At 39.3% G+C, this 14,062-nt stretch overlaps 1 protein-coding gene across 1 annotated transcript in view; it reads left to right on the top strand.

The window, feature by feature from the left end:
• The window catches only part of CEP128 (centrosomal protein 128), a 441,360-nt gene that overhangs the window by 192,829 nt on the left and 234,469 nt on the right, over nt 1–14,062 (top strand). Inside the window, exon 18 of the mRNA XM_077819212.1 lies at nt 2,731–2,923. Coding sequence (XP_077675338.1) covers nt 2,731–2,923 — 193 coding nt within the window. The remainder of the gene's footprint in view (nt 1–2,730; nt 2,924–14,062) is intronic.

Here is a 14,062-nt window from a genome sequence, read left to right as displayed (position 1 = left end):
CAGGTATGGGGACATATCTCTTGACCGCAGTCAAGGGAGGGGTAGATGAGAAATGATTTTGTGGTTCATGTGGCTGACACTGAAGGGAATGCTGTTAGAGTTGCAAGTGTTGGAGTTAGTTTTCACAGTCCTTCTATAATCATGACATTGTCATCTTTGTATAGGCTGTGCCTGAAATTGGTGATTTTTGGCTCATTCAATGGAGTGGCTCAAATTCCATTTTTAATTATGACCTGAGGCTGGAGTACGAATTCTGGACATGTTATCCTCAATCCCCATGTACGAGGACAGAATCAAACTAGTCTTTAGGTACTGAATAAAGTACTGCAGTACCTACAATTTTAAATTATTTGTTCTGCATCCTGTTGTTACATTCACTATCATTCAAGGTGGAATCTACTCCCCTTTAGAATCACTTTTTCTGTCCTATGTGTCTCTTCCTTCCCCATCTTCTTCTCTCTGTTTCTTCCCTTCTTCTTTAGTTCTGGGAATTTATGAGTGTAGAAATGGTTTTGTTCAGGTTTAACTCTTAAAAAATCAGCTCTTAATTGGAGTGGAGACTGTGGGAATAGGCCTTTTTTAATTATTATTATTGTAGCTATTGTAGTTTAATCCATATACTTTAATGGATTCTTTATGTGAGGCAGGTTGGGAGTAAATATTTTTTCACTGGACAATGCATTATGTGGTTTTCAATTAAATGTTTTTTTAACCCAAAGCTATAGGCTGACACACGTACATAGAGGTGAAATGGTTTCTGACCTCAAATTGTGAGTGGTGAAATGGTGACTTGAAACTATTACAGTCACCCCAAACCTACCTCTCTATTTGTGGTGTCCAGACCTTGGTCTGTAAGTGGTAGACCATAGGTCCACTCTTAGTATTTTGAGTTTCATAAATTTTAAAATAATAGATTTCTTGTTAGATACTTGAACTTGCCCACGGCAATGATGTGGGTGCTGTACCGATCTGTGGTACATTGCGCCATCTTGAGCTTAGTAAAAGCACAAGAGTTATTGGAACTTGCAATCTCCATACGCCCCAATTTAATAGAAAGATTTAATAATTTTTTTTAAATCTACTGGGAGATATAGAAAGGTTCAGGCCAAAGCTGTATTTGCGAGTTCAATAGCTCATGTGTTCCTTCTACTGTTTATGGGACAACCAAACCATTTGAGTTTGGGTCAGTTTAGAGCTGGGCATTTTTTGCTTAGAAGCTCTGGTTTCAGTGTTAGAGCCAGATTTTGGCAGGGCATTTTGTGTAGGTACCCTTCCCAAAAATCAGTGCCTCTGCGATGGAAATATGGGGCAGAAGTCATGCATCCCATTTGTTGTTTCCCTTAAATTTGTTCAGAGAATATTTTGGAAGTTGAGAGAGACTTAATCAAGCAAGGTGAATGAACAACATGATGGTAATTGAAATTTAATGTCAATAAATGCAAAGTAATGGAAATTGGAGGGGAAAATTAAATGGCTTATACACATTACAGAGTTCTAAATTAGCTGTATAATTTCAAGAAGGGGACCTGGGCTTCACTGAAGACATCTCAGTGAAGACCTCTGCCTGGTGCAACTGCAGTCAAAAAAGCAAAAAAGATGCTAGGTTTCATAAGGAATGAGGAATATGGGAATAATATAAGACCTTAGATAAATTAGTGGCATGACCTCATCTTGAATATGGTGTGCAGTACGGTTATCCCATCTCAAAAGGATATTGCAGGACGAGAGGGAGTTTAGGAAAGTGTGACAAGAATGATTAAGTACCTGGAAAAGAACCGAAGACAAATTGAAAAGATTGGGATTATTTTCCTTAGGAGATAATAGAGGACATGATAAAAGTGGATAAAATAATGAATGACTTAGAGAAGGTAGATGGGGAAGCTTCAGCTCACCCTGTCTCAAAACTCAAGAACAAAGACATTTAATGAGTGAATGGTGGTAAATTCATAACTCATAAAAGGAAATACTTTTTCACACAATATGTAACTAACCTGTGGAATTATCTGCCACAGGAAGACATTTAGGCCATTAACATAATAAAATTCAAAAAGGGATTAGACATTTATATGGATAACAAGATTATTGAAAGTTGTTATAATTAATGATAAAAATGTTGTGGAAGAGCTATTAAACCTCATGCTTCAGGGGATAATCCAGTCTCTAACTGCTAGAGATCAGGAGACCTTGTGTGGGAGGCAGATTTTCCCACGTTTACCTACTGCTTGTTTCTTACCCCTTCCTCTGAAGCATGGCCATGTTGCTGGCCGCTGTCAGATAGAGGTTCCTGGACTAGATAGCTCTTGGGTCAGATCCACTATGGCAGTGCCTATGTTCCTCTGCAAACCAAGTGTTGCAGGAATCATGCCATTGCATTCCAGGGTAGGGCCTGTTCACTAGGCTGCCTGTATGCCCTCTGAACCAGCAATGGCCAATAGACTCTCAGCCTGCAGGATTATTCTCCTGGAAAAAATAATTTACATGTTTGGCTTGAGCATGCAGTTGCTGCCAACCAAAATATATGTGCACATTTTGAGTCCATTTGCATGTTAAGTCAGAATTTGTCCTTTAATATATTTTTAATATTTCTTTTTAAACTTGTATAGCAATAGCTATTATAAATCAATAAGGTGATTCCAAATGTTCTTGTTTGTTCAGTATAGAATTTAAGTCCTAGTATTTTTATTAGAATGCTCTCTCCTTTTAGTGTTATATGAATTTGTTCTTCTCTAGACTAAACTTCAATGGATGTGCGAAGAGGTGAAAGAGAGAGAAAGCAAGGAAAGGAAGCTGCGGTGCCACCTATTGCAGAGTCGAGAGCAGCTTAAGCACTTGACACTGAGCACGGAGTGTGAGCGTCAATCTCTCTTTGAACAAATAAAAAATCAAGAACATGTCCTGGAGGAAGTTAACAGAGAAAAGAGAGGTGAGTTGACCAGTTCATTTTTGTTAATGAAGGAAGAGAAAGAAGGGAGAAATGCTGATCTTGAGAATTACCAAAGTACATCCAAATCTGCTTTATCTGGTAGTCATTAAGAAATCCAGTTGGTGGTTGCTAGTGCTAACTAGGGAAACAGATTTTTGTTTCCCCTTGGTTAAGTTGGCTTATTTTGCCAACAGCTATATTTCAGTTCAGTGAATGTCTGAAGAACACATAGGTTTGTGAAATGGGAAGTAGACATGCCAATTAGTCTTTCAGCTCTCATATTTGAGGCATATCATGACCAAAAACATTACTAGAAATTATAGAGGAGAGATAGGAGACAGCATTGCTAGGAGCTTACATTGTCTTTGCCTTCATCCTGCTTTTATCTGTAAAATAAATTATTCTCAAGTAATCTCTTTTTTGTTATAAAAAAACATGAAGAACTTGTTTTGGAATTTTCCCATTTTTTATTTTAATGGTCATAACTACTTTTTGCTGTCATGAACCACATAAATAGTATTGTTGTTTGTCATAATGATGGCCTATTAAGAAGAATGGAAAATACAAAAATGGTAAATGTCAGAGGATGTCCTGAATTCCTTTTATGATGGTCTAATGAAGCCTGATTACAAGATTTATTGGTAAATGTTGTCTTGTCTCTTACACATGTTAAAATACTGAAGAAAATAAGCTTTGCATTATATAAAATGAGTTTTAATCAGTCACATGTGGGATGAAAAAATACAAAAATAAAACGGGAGAATGTATTTTTTTAAATTAACTTTGCATGTTGGAAAATAGGCATTTAACCTAATTTAAACTAGGACATTTTTTTTAATGGAAAAGAGTCTAAGGAGCCCATCTAGTCAAATGCCTGATTGTGCTGTTATATTATTAGCATTATTGTTGGTACCCTTCTTCTTCCATTTTCTTAGGCCTATGATGTCAAGCACATTTGAGGGCTATTATCTCTCTTCTCTTTGAGCTTTTTCTGTGTTTACATACAGATACCAAAGAAACAGCCAATGAGGTACCTCATTACTTTTGGGGGGTTTACCTTGTATTATGATTACATTGTTTATATGTTTTCTCTCTGGCTAATTAATATTTCTTTCTGGTTCAATAATCTTATTTCAGTTGCCTCTTTCTTTTTAGAAGATTCTGTGTTGGATTTTTTGCCAAGTTAGTGGTGAGTGAAGCTGGTAAAAATAGTTTGGAAGGATGGTCTTGTGATTAAGGCCTTAGAATGGAACATTGAAGATTTTGGTTCTGTTTCTGTCACAGACTTACGTGACCTTTTGCAAAACACTTCATGTCTTGGTGCTTCCATTGTTCATCTGTAGCATGGAGTTAATACTTTGTTATTATATCACAAGGATTTTGTGAGGATAAATTCACTAATGAATGTGAGGTCCTCAGGTCCTGTGGTTCTGTCACTGAAAAAACAATATGCAAAAATGCCAAACACAGGCAAGAAGAAAAGGAAACCAACACCAGGACCTAAAGAAATGTATACTTTATTTTTTGGATCTGTATTACTAATGTTTGTCCAATATTTTTGAGAGAGATCTTTATTAAAAAGATCTTGCATTTATATAGCACCTTTAATCCTGAAGGGTCCAAAAGCAACGTATAACACTGAAAAAAGCAGCAACCTCTGGGTTAGAGAGTAACAGAAAAGAGCTACTCAACAATATGTGGCAGGAACTTTTTTGGCAAAGGATACCAGACCTATGCCAACAAAAAATATCTTTACATTTTTAAAGTCTATGAAGAAATTGTATTTTTTAAGGTGTTGACCACAATAAATTGCATAATACTCAATCTGGCTACTTCAGAAAGATGAATCACACAACTGACCATGCTTGGATTTGGCCCTTCTGTGATTTTTAACCTGTGAACACTAGCAATTTGAAACTTGAAAACGGAGAGGCATATTAGCTGAGTCGAACTATTAGAATGGGAGGATGAGTGGTTGCATTTCAGTTTTGTACGTTGCTTTGGGATCTCAGGATGAAAGGTACTATATGAAAGTAAGATATTTACATGATATTTCTCAGCAATAATAAACAAAAAAAATTATTGTTACATAAGCTTTAGCGGTATTGGAATGATAGTGCTTACAGCTCACTTAGGAAGGACCAGATGGCACATGGCCATCTAAAAGTCTGTCTTGTTTTTGAGTAGGTGCATTTTGTTCATGCTGGAACAAAGTTGGAGAAACAATTCAAGGCCCCAAGTAAACCGGTCCAGAGTCCAGTTTCAGTAGGTCTAATAAATAACTTTGTCAATGTGAATGAATAGATTGAGAAGAGAGGAACTAATCAACAGAGATGTAAATCGCCCAGATAATCTGTATATAGTGCCACATATTCAGAATTGAGATTTGAATACTTTTTTTGTGGGTGAAAGACAAGCACCCATTAATCTCACAAAGGCCAATCCATTTTTATTCCTATTTTTTAAAAATAAAATCCAAGATATTCCACCATGGTAAGTTCAAGTGATCAGAACTGAACCAGAACTTTGTGTTTCATCAGGCATATGCCATCCACTACTTTAAAGTTGCTCCTACAGCTCTCTGTTCTTTCATCTCATAATATTCTCATAACTTTTGGATTGTTAACCTTTGCATAGGAATCATGTCTTGTGTGTTATGTTCATGTTCCTGAAAATTCTCCTGCTCACACCAATTTCCAGCTGTTCAAATCTGTTCTTAATATGTGGCTGATTCCATTTTGTTCTAAGGAAAGATGAGTTAGAAATCTCACAATTCAGTACTTTTACTCAGATTTGTTTCTTTGTAAGTTAATGGTTCCAGAGTAGACCAAAACTATTTCAGTAGCTTGTTCTCTTGTGCCATTATGTTGTGTCCTGACACACTGAAGTCGAAATATTCACAGGACTCAACCACATCATACTATGTAAAATTGAATTCCAGATCGCTTCATGTGTCCCTTCCTGTGCCCAGTTGTTCTTTCCTTATCATGAGTAACATGATGCTATGCTTCTTAATGCTTTACTTTGCCTTATCTTTGGACCCTTACAGGATAGGGAGATGTTTATTGCCAAAGTGTGTGATATTTATTACCAAACTAATGGACCTCTTATTTACCATACTTTGTTTTATACCCTGTACTTTAGATATTGCCTTTCGTGATGTGGTAATCTCTCAAAATGGCCATATTTTTCATGTGGGTGCCTAAATTAGGTCTCTGCCAAATGGGCAGTTTTAGCCGCAATTATTTGTTTTGTGTTTATTGCTTTAAAAGTCTGCCTTCGACATCCCCATTAGAAAATGTAGACTTAATGTCTTCTCTATTAATTTGGCTGAGCTTATTAGAAATCTTGCATTTTTGATTTGCTCAAGTTCTGTATTATGTGAGTTTTCCTGGGGGCTGTTTTCATTGAAGAATTTAGGTAAATTCATTCATTCATTCATTCATTCTGTAATTAGTCACCCCAAGTTTCATGGCAGGTATTTAAGTGTTTCACAGGTGTGTTGAAGAATAGCTCTCTTAAAAGCACACTTTTTTCTGGTACCCATTAATCTTTCTTTAAAAGCTCATTAAACTATATATAATAGCAACCTCAGATTAAATCTGGAAATAGGGAGTGTGTTCTTCATTTCTTTGTGTTCTTCTATCTGTAGAAATATATGCCTAAACTGGGCCTTGGTGAACTATGGTTTTAAATTGAGTTTGGATATTGAACAATAGGCCCAAAGCGTGTAACCGAAAAGAATAAGATCATGAGAAAGAGGGATTGTTTGTGTTAAACTTGTAGTGACCCTTGAAATACCAGCATTATCTTATTTAAGGTTTGAGCTGAAGGTTTCAAATAAAGAAAAAATGGTTAATTGGTTACCAGGTACAGTAAATAATTAGTTATATAGGTTTGCTTTAAAAAAATCTTTGTGTAATAATTAAAGAGAAATATAGTAAAGTAAGATGAGATGAAAACCTTGAGAAGAGTAGGATTCAGCCCTAAACTTCCTCATCTGGCTTTGGCTAAAGTCTAACAACCAGGAATGACATCACTTTTTTTGTTATAGCATATAAAAAAAAGACTTTTTTTTTGTGGAGGTTCTTTCTCAGAGCTTTCCCCAACCCCCTCGGAGTCACGCCATGATGGGAAGCTTCTTCTCAGGCCTGGTCCTGTTGTGAGTACTTTGGCTAGTATTTTTAACTTATGCACTTCTTTAATGACGGGTTTCAGAGTAGTAGCCATGTTAGTCTGTATCCCCAAAAAGAAAAGGAGGACTATTTTCTGCTGAATGCATCCGACGACGTGAGCTGTAGCTCACGAAAGCTTATGCTCAAATAAATTTGTTAGTCTCTAAGGTGCCACGAGTCCTCCTTTTCTTTTTACGCTTCTTGAAGTGTCCTCTGCATATTTCCACTCTTGGGGTTGGCCAGCCAGGTGCAGCTAGGACAGTGGAACCTTCTAGTAGCAGGGTGGATAGGGGTGCCTCGCCCCTCCCTTCCTTGCCTCCAGTGTTTGAGTGCATTAGGATGGCATGCCTATGAAAAGGGCGTAGAGCCCTTTGCTGCCTCAGTTCCTTCCAACCACAGCAAGGATTAGACATGAACCTCTCCAGCTCCTCAGATCCATAGTTAAGTGCTTTTAGATTAGTTGTTGTTTGAAGTTAGTGTAGTTAATAGGATAAGTTCATTTTAGATAGTAGTTATAGTTGTTAAGTAAAACAGTGAGCAGTTCTGACATGGCATATCCCAATGCAAAGATGCATGATTTTAAGAGGTGCGTGTCATGTCCATTGGTTTTCCCAGCATCTGACATACACATTCAGTACCTGAAGTGCTTAGCCAAGAATCATTCACTGGCACATGGTGTTACGTGCAGCACATTTACTCCTTGAGCCTGGAAGGAGAGACAGAATAAACTTCAGGCTCTTCTGTTACAAGCGGCCTTGTCAGACAAGCTTCAGGGATCTGATAGTTCTAAAGGATCTGAAAATAATGAGAGGAGACTTCAGTTGGCTCTGATTATGTCCAGATCCAAACAAGCATAGACAGCAAAGGCTTTAGATTTAGCATCATGCTCCTGTTCCAAGTTAACTGACCCTTTGCTAGCCAAGTTCTCAGATCCAGTTCAAAATGGGGTACAGTCCTAAGTGGGACCAATACCAGAAAGACAGTCTGAGACTCCTCAAGACTTACCAGAACCAGCTATCTTGGTTCTGAGGAAGAAATAAGCACATCTCGAGTGGCTCCTCGGATTATTCACATTATATGGATCCAAGAACTTTGGATTTAGGACCTCCAGATTGCTGCGAGAATATGCATCTGAAGAAAAGATCATCAGATCCAGTCATGCCAACCCAACCACATAGAATAATAGTTACAGCCCAAATTCTTTTGGATCCACACCTGTTAACGGATCTGATTTAACCACAGTGCTTGCCTGGTAACAGAGGATCATGAGGGCTCTCCTCAGTCAATATCCTCCGTGCCTAAGACTCCAGCTGGCTCACTGGTCTCTATTTTTCAGATCCTGCATCAGTTAGCTCACCTATTGCTTCAGGATTGGATCTGCAATTGGATGTTGAACCTGATCTGAGGCTCTTACCAAAACCCAAATAATTCCTAAGCCAGGGATTGGCAACCTTTGGCACGTGGCCTGCCAGGGTAAGCCCCCTGGCGGGCTGGGCCGGTTTGTTTATCTGCTGCGTCTGCAGATTCGGCTGATAGCAGCTCCCACTGGCTGTGGTTCGCCACTCCACATCCCTCGGCCCACGCCGCTTCCTGCAGTCCCCATGGCCTGGAGCAGCGAACCGCGGCCAGTGGGAGCTGCTATCGGCCGAACCTGTGGATGCTCCAGGTAAACAAACCAGCCCAGCGCACCGGGGGCTTACTCTGGTGGGCCATGTGCCAAAAGTTGCTGATCCTGTCCTAAGCAAAGTCTTCCACTTGAAGTAATACTTCTGTATCAAGTAGATGACATGTTGCCAGACTGGGGAATTTGGCAAGACTGATTCATGCCATCTTTGGTGCCATGGCCATATTGGCTATCTCCTACTTACCACTACCATGTGATAATCTGGTGCTGGATTCATCTTCCACTGGAACCTACAGATCTGAGGTGTACGGATCTGAGAGGTAGGAAATGTTCCCTTTCTTTGGCACAGGATGCTCTTTTGGAAGAGAAGTACTGGGAAGGATCTCCACTTGATGAATCCCAAGATTTCATGAAACCAGAAAGTGGTTCATGTCCTGATGGCAATATGAGAGTAACAACAGCATTGTCTTCTTCAGAAGATGCAATTCAGTTTCATGAACTAGTTGATAGAATATCCATTTTAAAAATACCATCTCTGGCTTTGGAGGAGGCCACACATCCAGTTTTTGACATTTTGGGGTCTACTGCAAAGGATTAAATTTTGTTGCCTATATTAGAAGGGCTCTGGCAACCAGATAAATCCATTTGGTCTAATCTGTCATTGTGCCAACCAGTTTCAAAAATGGCTAAATTACACCAAATACCAAAATAAACTCAGGAGTCATACCCTATGACTGGAGAATTGTTTACCTATTTTTAAGAAAGGGGGAAAAATTGATCCTGGAAACTACAGGCCTGTTAGTTTGACCTCAATTGTATGCAAGGGTCTTAGAACAAATTTTGAAAGAGAAAGTAGTTAAGGACATAGAGGTAAATGGTAATTGAGATAAAATACAACATCGTTTTATAAATGGTAGATTGTGCCAGCCCAATGTGATCTCTTTGAGAATATAACTGATTTTTGACACAGGAAATGCAGCAGATCTAATCTAGCTGGATTTCAGTAAGGCATTTGATACAGTTCCACCCTAAGAAATTATTAGTTAAATTGGAGAAGATGGGGATTAATATGATGATTAAAAGGTGGATAAGGAGCTGGTTAAAGGGGAGACTACCACAGGTCATACTGAAAGGTGAACTGTCGGCCTGGAGGGAGACTACTAGTGGAGTTTCTCAGGGATCAGTCTTGGGACTCATCTTATTTAACATTTTTATTCATGACCTTGGCACAAAAAGTGGGAGTGTGCTAATAAAATTTGCGGATGACACAAAGTTGGGTGGTATTCCAGTACAGAGAAGGATTGGAATATCATACAAGAAGATCTGGACGACTTTGAAAACTGGAGTAATAGAAATGGGATGAAATTTAATAGTGAAAAGTGCAAAGCCATTCATTTAGGGACTAACAACAAGAATTTTTGCTGTAAGATGGGGACTTAATCACTTGGAAGTGATAGAGGAGGAGAAAGACCATGGTGTATTGGTTTATCATAGGATGACTTAGAACTGCTAACGTGATGCAGCTGTGGGAAAAGGTTAATGCAGTCCTAGGGTGCATCAGGTGAAGTATTTCTAACAGAGATAGGGAAGTGGTAGTGCTAGTATACAAGGCACTGGTGAGACTCCATCTGGAATACTGTGCCCAATTCTGGTCTCCCATGTCTGAGAAAGATAAATGCAAACTGGAAGAGGTACAGAGAAGAGCTACTAGGATGATCAGAGGAATGGAAAACCTACCTTATGAGAAGAGACTCTAAGAGCTTGGCTTGTTTAGCCTAACCAAAAGAAGGCTGAGGAGAGAGATGATTGCTCTCTGTAAATACATCAGAAGGATAAATACCAGGGAGGCAGAAGAATTATTTAAGTTAAGCACCAATATTGACAAAAGAAAAATGGATATAAACTGGTTGTCAATAAATTTAGGCTTGAAATTAGATTAAGGTTGCTAACCATCAATGGAGTGAAATTTTGGAATAGCCTTCCAAGGGGAGCAGTGGGAGGAAAAACCAAACTGGCTTCAAGACTCATCTTGGTAAATTTATAAAGGGGATGGTATGATGAGACGGCCTACGATGGCATGTAGCAGATCTGCGACTGCTAGTAGCAAATATCCCCAATGGCTGGTGATGAGACACTAGATGGGGAGGGCTCTGAGGTATTACAGAAAACTCTTTCCTATGTGTCTGACTGTTGGGTCTTGCTGAAATGCTCAGGGTCCAACTGACTGCCATATTTCAAGTCAGGAAAGAATTTTCCTGCAGCTCAGATTAGCAGAGACCCTGGAGGGGCTTTCACTTGCAGGTTTAAACTAGAGCAAATGGTGGATTCTCTGTAACTTGAAGTCTTTAAATCATGATTTGAGGACTTCAGTAACCCAGTCAAAGATTGCGGGTCTATTATAGGAGTGGGTAGGTAAGGTTCTGTGGCCTGCAATGTGTAGGAACTCAAACTAGATGACCATGATGGTCCCTTTTGGCCTTAAAATCTGAGTCTATCACCTCAAAGATGGGGTTTTGACACAGTAAAGGAATGTTATGTTATCCAGTTCAAATCCCTTCTTTCATGCATCCTCTCTTTCCCCTCCCTTTCCAGTGACCCCTCCTAGGAGAGATTATTAAGAGTGGAAACACAGATTCTGCTGCATGCAGTGGCTGTAGAAGTAGTACCATTAATTCACAGAAACAAAGGGTTCTACTGTCATTACTTTTTAATCCTAAAAAAGAATGGAGGTGTCCAATTTTAGATCTCAGAGCTCTAAACAGATATGTCAGGTTTAAATTCAGAATGCTGTCTCTGGCTTTGATCATTCCCTCCCTGTCTATTCTGGATTTATTTGCTGATCTCGATCTCAAGGATTCATATTTCCATATCTCAATAATATAATCTCCCTGAAAATATCTACATTTTGTTCTTGATTCAGAGCATTTCCAGAGCTTACCCTTTGGCCTCTCCACTGCACCCAGGGTTTTTACTAAACTCCTGGTTTTGGTAGCAGCTCATTTGAAGAGGCAAGGGATTTTCATCTTCCCTTATTTAAATGACTGGGTGCAGAAAATTCCGTCCAAAAAGGAATTAGAAAGAGCCATTTAGATTACCTGTTTTCTGTCTGAGAACTTTACTCTTCTCATAAACAAAGAAAAGTCTTCTGATTCCATCTCAAAAGGTTTCATTGGGGTGATCTTCAACTCCATAAAAGAAAGGGCCCTCCTGCTGGAAAAGAGGTTTTTGAAAATATCCATCACCATACAGACACTCCTTTTACAACCCCCTTAAAGAGTGATGTATTTTCTGGCATTATTAAGCCTCATGGCATCTATAACATACATGACTCATTAATAGTCACCACAGATTTATCTGACACATCTCTACACCTTTTCATCAGAGGTCTGTTGGGCTACAGAGATTTCCTGTTACACATGAATATGTGAGAACTGAGGGCAATCCATCTGGGTCTCAACATGTTTCTTCCACAGATACAGGATGCAGTAATTCAGGGAGGCATGGACAACATGTCTGCAGTATATTATTAGAATAAACAATCATCCCAGCTATGCAGTGAAGTGATAAAGCTTTGGGACTGGTACATCCTATACGACATTTACCCAATTGCCTTGAATGTCATGGAGAACCCAACAAGGTCAGAGATCTTCTGGACAGGGACTCCTACCAGATGCACTAGTGATCTCTCAAGGAGTCATTGATTGGGGTTGTACTGTATGACTGGAGAATTGCTAACATAGTTCCTATTTTTAAGAAAGGTAAAAAAAGCAATCCAGGTAATAGGATGAAATTTAATAGTGAAAAGTGCAAGGTCATGTATTTAGGGATTAATAACAAGAATATCTGTTGTAAACTGGGGACGCATTACTTGGAAGTAACAGAGGAGGAGAAGGACCTCGGAGTATTGGTCGATCACAGGATAACTATGAGCCACCAATGTGATATGGCCATCAAAAAAGCTAATGCAGTCTTGGGATTCATCAGGCGAGGTATTTCCAGTAGAGATAAGGAGGTGTTAGTACCATTATGCAAAGCACTGGTGAGATCTCATGTGGAATATTGTGTGCAGTTCTGGTCTCCCATGTTTAAGAAGGATGAATTAAAACTGGAACAGGTACAGAGAAGGGCTACTAGGATGATCCGAGGAATGGAAAACCTGTCTTATGAAAGGAGACTCAATGAGCTTGGCTTGTTTAGCCTAACTAAAAGTAGGCTGGGAGGAGATATGGTTGCTATGTATAAATATATTAGAGGGATAAATACCATGGAGGGAGAGGAATTATTTAAGCTCAATACCAATGTGGACACGAAAACAAATGGATATAAACTGGTCATCAGGAAGTTTAGACTTGAAATTAGACGAAGCTTTCTAACCATCAGAGGAGTGAAGTTCTGGAACAGCCTTCCAAAGAAAGCAGTGGGGGAAAACCACATATCTGGCTTCAAGACAAAGCTTGATACGTTTATGGAGGGGATGATATGATAGGATATCCTAATTTTGACAATTAATTGATCTTCGACTACTAGTGGTAGATATGCCCAATGGCCTGTGATGGGATGTTAGACGGGGTGGGATCTGAGTTACTACAGAGAATTCTTTCCTGGGTGTCTGGCTGGTGAGTCTTGCTGACATGCTCAGGGTTTAGCTGACTGCCATATTTGGGGTCGGGAAGGAATTTTCCTCCAGGGCAGAATGGCAGAGGCCCTGGGGGTTTTTCACCTTCCTCTGCAGTGTGGGACACAGGTCATTTGCTGGAGAATTTTCTGCACCTTGAAGTCTTTAAACCACGATTTGAGGACTTCACTAGCTCAGACATAAGTTAGGGGTTTGTTACAGGAGTTGGTGGGTGAGATTCCGTGTCCTGCGTTGTGCAGGAGGTCAGACTAGATGATCATAATGGTCTCTTCTGACCTTAAAGTCTATGATTCAGAACTTCTTCAGCCTTTGGAGGTTTCCGGCAATAGATCTGTTTGTCACCGGATTCAATATGAAATGAAATATGATTTTGCTCAAGAGCGGCCTTGAACAGTCTATCATTGAGGGATGCATTTCTCCTAGATTGGGAAACAGGTTTGATGTATTGCATTTCCCACATTCCCTCTAATCCTCAAAGTTTTAAAGAAAATGAAACAAGATTTGGCCAGGGTAATTTTGGTTATTCCAGCATGACTGAAACAACAGTGGTACACTGAATTACTCTGTTTATCCAACAGCAAATACAAGATGCTTCCATTATTGACAAACTTACTACCCCAGCAGGAGGGGAAGGTTTTCCACTCGGATTTCCAATCATTACACCTAATAGCTTGGGTGATAGGAATTTAACAGATTTAGAAAGA

This window comes from Eretmochelys imbricata, chromosome 6 (assembly GCF_965152235.1).
Source record: "Eretmochelys imbricata isolate rEreImb1 chromosome 6, rEreImb1.hap1, whole genome shotgun sequence".
In the NCBI taxonomy this organism is placed as follows: domain Eukaryota; kingdom Metazoa; phylum Chordata; order Testudines; family Cheloniidae; genus Eretmochelys; species Eretmochelys imbricata.
The sequence above is the reverse complement of the archived record's forward strand: the minus strand, read 5'-3'. Positions and strand labels throughout refer to the sequence as shown.